Source organism: Aotus nancymaae, unplaced genomic scaffold, assembly GCF_030222135.1.
Source record: "Aotus nancymaae isolate 86718 unplaced genomic scaffold, 86718_ANA_hifiasm-v0.15.2.pri h1tg000008l, whole genome shotgun sequence".
Taxonomy (NCBI): Eukaryota; Metazoa; Chordata; class Mammalia; order Primates; family Aotidae; genus Aotus; species Aotus nancymaae.
Genome location: NW_026988419.1, coordinates 60,950,967 through 60,955,305, shown reverse-complemented (window position 1 = coordinate 60,955,305; position 4,339 = coordinate 60,950,967). Strand labels below are relative to the sequence as shown.

General features: G+C 57.8%; 1 protein-coding gene across 1 annotated transcript; it reads left to right on the top strand.

Annotated features, from left to right (window-relative positions):
- The first annotated feature begins 1,318 nt into the window (after positions 1-1,318).
- Positions 1,319-3,371, top strand: DLX2 (distal-less homeobox 2). The gene is made up of 3 exons (XM_012462375.2): positions 1,319-1,782; positions 2,273-2,457; positions 2,970-3,371. Exons 1-3 carry the CDS (start codon positions 1,383-1,385, stop codon positions 3,369-3,371), a joined length of 987 nt encoding a protein of 328 aa, XP_012317798.2. The 5' UTR covers positions 1,319-1,382.
- The last annotated feature ends 968 nt before the right edge of the window (positions 3,372-4,339 follow it).

The following is a 4,339-nucleotide window of genomic DNA, read 5'->3' as shown; positions in this document are numbered from 1 at the left end:
CCGATTTTTCAAAAAAAACAGGAAAAGGAGAAGAAAAAATTGCGATAGGGTAGAACAGGGTCCTAAAGTGCAAAAGTGTAAAACTGTGTTAAATTAAACAAACCAGATAAAACTTTTTGTATTTGTTGTAAGTTTACAGAGAAGTGATAAATCTAGTCTCTAGACTTGATAAATCTATAATCTCACCTATTATCCTATTTCCTTTTTCGCAAGAGCATCGAATGCATTTTCAAGGCTAACTGGTGAACCTTTTCACCCAAAGGAGGAAGTCCTCGGAATTGCTTTTAGGGTGTCATTTACCCGTCAAACATATATAATTACTCAGAGTCTCGCGTGTCAGGAAGTAACCAGGGAAAGTGGTTTCACACATACTATTAGCAATAATGCCTTTAAGTTTATATAGCTTCTTTTTCAAGCAACAAGGAAAACCCGTTTAAATATTATCTAATTAATTGTCCTAATATCCCTGTGGATTTGGTTAGGAAGCGGGCATTACACGTGGTTTGTGGATAATTAAATCAATTGACTATGTCAAGTGCCTAGTGGCTAACAAGAGTAAGTGCCAGATACTTCGAGGAAAAGTGGAGATAGAGTTGGCTGGACTCTCGCCACCGCTGTACTTTAATGTGTTCGAAAACTGACCTCGGACAGGAAAGAACGAATCACTGGAACTGGCACTTGCACACCGAATGGGATGGAGGACCCCACTTCTTCCTCCGAGGCAAAACGCCAGTCTGTCTCCACGCCTTCTGTCTTCCTGCTACGGGCCACCCTGACTCCCCGCTACCTCGGTCCCTCGCCTCGCTGCTCACATTCAGCAGCAGTCTGTTTGCACCCAGGGCCGCTGCCGCAGCAGCCGCAGCAGCCGCAGCCACAGCGCCAGCCAAGTGACACCCGCCCCCTGGCCGGGCGTTCCCCGAGCTCCGCGGCCGTTTGCTTCTGATTGGCTGTTGCTAGGTGACGTCGCCTGCGCTCACGTGACAAGTGTTAAATGCCCACACTGCTGGAGCCCGCCTCGCAGACAATCGTAAAGCCGCTCAGGGCCGCTCACCTGCTCCCGCCTCCCAGAGCCCCGACCCGGCCCCGCCACCCCTGCCCCCTCCGCTGCCCGCCCCCCATCCGAGCCCGCGCCCGAGCTGGGCAAGGAGCCGAGAGGGCCCAGAGGCCGAAAGAGGATGAGACCAGCGGCAGCTGTCCCGAGCAGTGCACGGTGATCGCCTCCCTCGGAGGAGGAGGCGCCTAGACGGTTGCCTCATTTCTTGTTTCCCCCACCACCACCCCCGTAATTACATTGGCTGTTGGAGGGGACCAGGAGAGACGGAGGAGGCGCCTGGCTCCCCCCGTGCACCCGCCACCCCTGCTCTTTCCCGTCCCGGGCCAGGATGACTGGAGTCTTTGACAGTCTGGTGGCTGATATGCACTCGACCCAGATCGCCGCCTCCAGCACGTACCACCAGCACCAGCAGCCCCCGAGCGGCGGCGGCGCCGGCCCGGGTGGCAACAACAGCAGCAGCAGCAGCCTCCACAAGCCCCAGGAGTCGCCCACCCTTCCGGTGTCCACCGCCACAGACAGCAGCTACTACACCAACCAGCAGCACCCGGTGGGCGGCGGTGGCGGCGGGGGCTCGCCCTACGCGCACATGGGCTCTTACCAGTACCAAGCCAGCGGCCTCAACAACGTCCCTTACTCCGCCAAGAGCAGCTACGACCTGGGCTACACCGCCGCCTACACCTCCTACGCTCCCTATGGAACCAGTTCGTCCCCAGCCAACAATGAGCCTGGTATGCATCACGCTGGCGTCGAGAGTGCCGAGTCGGGCTAGTTAATGGGATAGATGGGTAAACGTGTTTGGGGCGGGAGGCCGTCGGAAGCCCTGGATTTTCACACTGCTTGCTCACCACCCGCTCGTGCCCTTTACCCTCCCCAGCCTCCAATCTGCCGCAGGTCTTCGGTTACGTCCCACTCTCGGTTGGTGAGACCTGGTGGCCTCAAGAGCCAAGTGGGCGTGCTCTGCCTGCCTCTTAAGGGCTTCTCCCTGCCACCTGCTTCTTTCTCTTGGGTGTGTGCTTGTCTCCCCCTTCCCTGGAGGGTTCAGCTCCCGGGGTCGGTGGTGGCTCCAGTCCGCGCGCAGCGAAGTTGCGCCTGCCGTGGCGCCACAGCTCCGTGCACCCGCCGCCTGGCTCAGGCTGTGTCCCCCGCCAGGCCCTCCAAGAGGGCGGGAACTCGAGGACCCCTGGGTTGCGCGGTGCTCACAGTCTCGTATGGTTGCAGAGAAGGAGGACCTCGAGCCTGAAATCCGGATAGTGAACGGGAAGCCAAAGAAAGTCCGGAAACCCCGCACCATCTACTCCAGTTTCCAGCTGGCGGCTCTTCAGCGGCGTTTCCAAAAGACTCAATACCTGGCCTTGCCGGAGCGAGCCGAGCTGGCGGCGTCGCTGGGCCTCACTCAGACTCAGGTGGGGCTTGCGGCCTGCGGGGGCGATGAAAGCGCGGACCTGACAAGGCTGGGAAGCAGGCGGGTTCGGGACAATACTTTTTAAAGTTCATTTTAAGTAGTTTTAAGGATTTCCAGGCCCGCGCCTCGGGCGGCCTAAGCTTCTAGGCCCAAAGCTGGAAAACCCCAAGGGGCCGCCTCGTGGGAGGGAAGGAAAGGGACCGGGTGGAGAGAAATCCCGTACCTCTCGCTACTGATTAAGCGGGTAAAATAACGCCCTCCTGACCCTCCCGCTGTCACCATCATCACAGTGCACGTACAACAGCCGTCCTGGCCTTTTGGCGATTCCTCCCCAGGGAGCAGGAACCGGCAGAGTCCTGGCGGCCGCCGCCCGGGATCCGCTTCTCTGCCCGGGGCGCCCTCTGCCCACCTCTAGCCGGCGGTTTTTCTCTGCTCCCTTTTTTCTCCTCTTCGCTCCCCTACTGCCCCAAGACTAGGTTCCTCCATTAATGCTCGGGTCTTTTTTTCTCAAAGGTCAAAATCTGGTTCCAGAACCGCCGGTCCAAGTTCAAGAAGATGTGGAAAAGCGGTGAGATCCCGTCGGAGCAGCACCCTGGGGCCAGCGCGTCCCCACCTTGTGCTTCGCCGCCCGTCTCGGCGCCGGCCTCCTGGGACTTTGGTGCGCCGCAGCGGATGGCGGGTGGCGGAGGTCCAGGCAGCGGCGGCAGCGGAGCCGGCAGCTCGGGCTCCAGCCCGAGCAGCTCGGCCTCGGCTTTTCTGGGCAACTACCCGTGGTACCACCAGGCCTCGGGCTCCGCCTCACACCTGCAGGCCACCGCGCCGCTGCTGCACCCCACTCAGACCCCGCAGCCGCATCACCACCACCACCCTCACGGCGGCGGGGGCGCCCCGGTGAGCGCGGGGACGATTTTCTAACCCCAAGGAGAACGCGCCAGAGACTGGGAGCAGAGACCAGTTAATTCTCAGTGCTCACCGCGAGCCGGGGTTCCCTCCTCTTCCGGGGGCTGCGACCTGCAGTGGCTCGCCCCAGGCCCTGCTCCTTTCCGGGGCCACCGAGCGGGCCCCTCTCTGGGGGGAACAGGACAGCAGCTTGAAGAAGGCCTCCCTAAAAGGCCAAATTTCTGACCTAAGCCCCGGGTCTCGGCTGCTTCGAGCCCCGCTTCAGACTTGCCTTCCCTTCCTCCGGGTGAGCCTGTCCGGCGCTTTCCTCGCAAGGGGCTGAGAGCTGGGTCTGAGAGGGACGCCTCCCCCGCCCGCGAGGCTTCCTGGGCGCTAAGAGGCCCCTTTCTCCTCACCCGCCCCCGGGCTCAGCTCGGACGCCGCAGTTTCTGACCTCCGGGTCCTGCCTGCCCGCCCTCCCCGACATGGCCCCTTGACACAGCGGCCCTCCGCTTCTTTCCGCCCTGCAGTTCCCAGCCCTTAGAGCCCCCCATCCCTTCTCTTCCCCGACCGCGTTCCCCCAGGAATGCTCCCTCAGCTCTCTCCTCATCCATCACCAGTGGAATTTTTTTATTTTTATTTTTTTAAAAGTTTAGGTGCCTTTGCGGATGACCTCATTTTGATGTTGAAAAAAATGATTTTTTAATATGTGAACACTGCAAAAAATGTGTTTAAATTATCTTTTTTAAAACTTATTCAGGATTATTAGCCTGGACTTGGACACAGAGTTTGTAAATAAAGGTGTCTGTGCAGATTTTCCCACTGATTTATTTGTATAAAAATACTCATCTTTTCAGACTTTTTTGTAAACCCCCAGTTGTGAAAACTGCAGTTTAGCAGTGACCTCAGCAAACCCTCCTTTTTATTTTTTCCTTTAAAAACATTTCAGTTAAGCTACTGATTTGGATTTGTTTTGTCGTATCCTAAAGTCTTTGTTGTTGAAA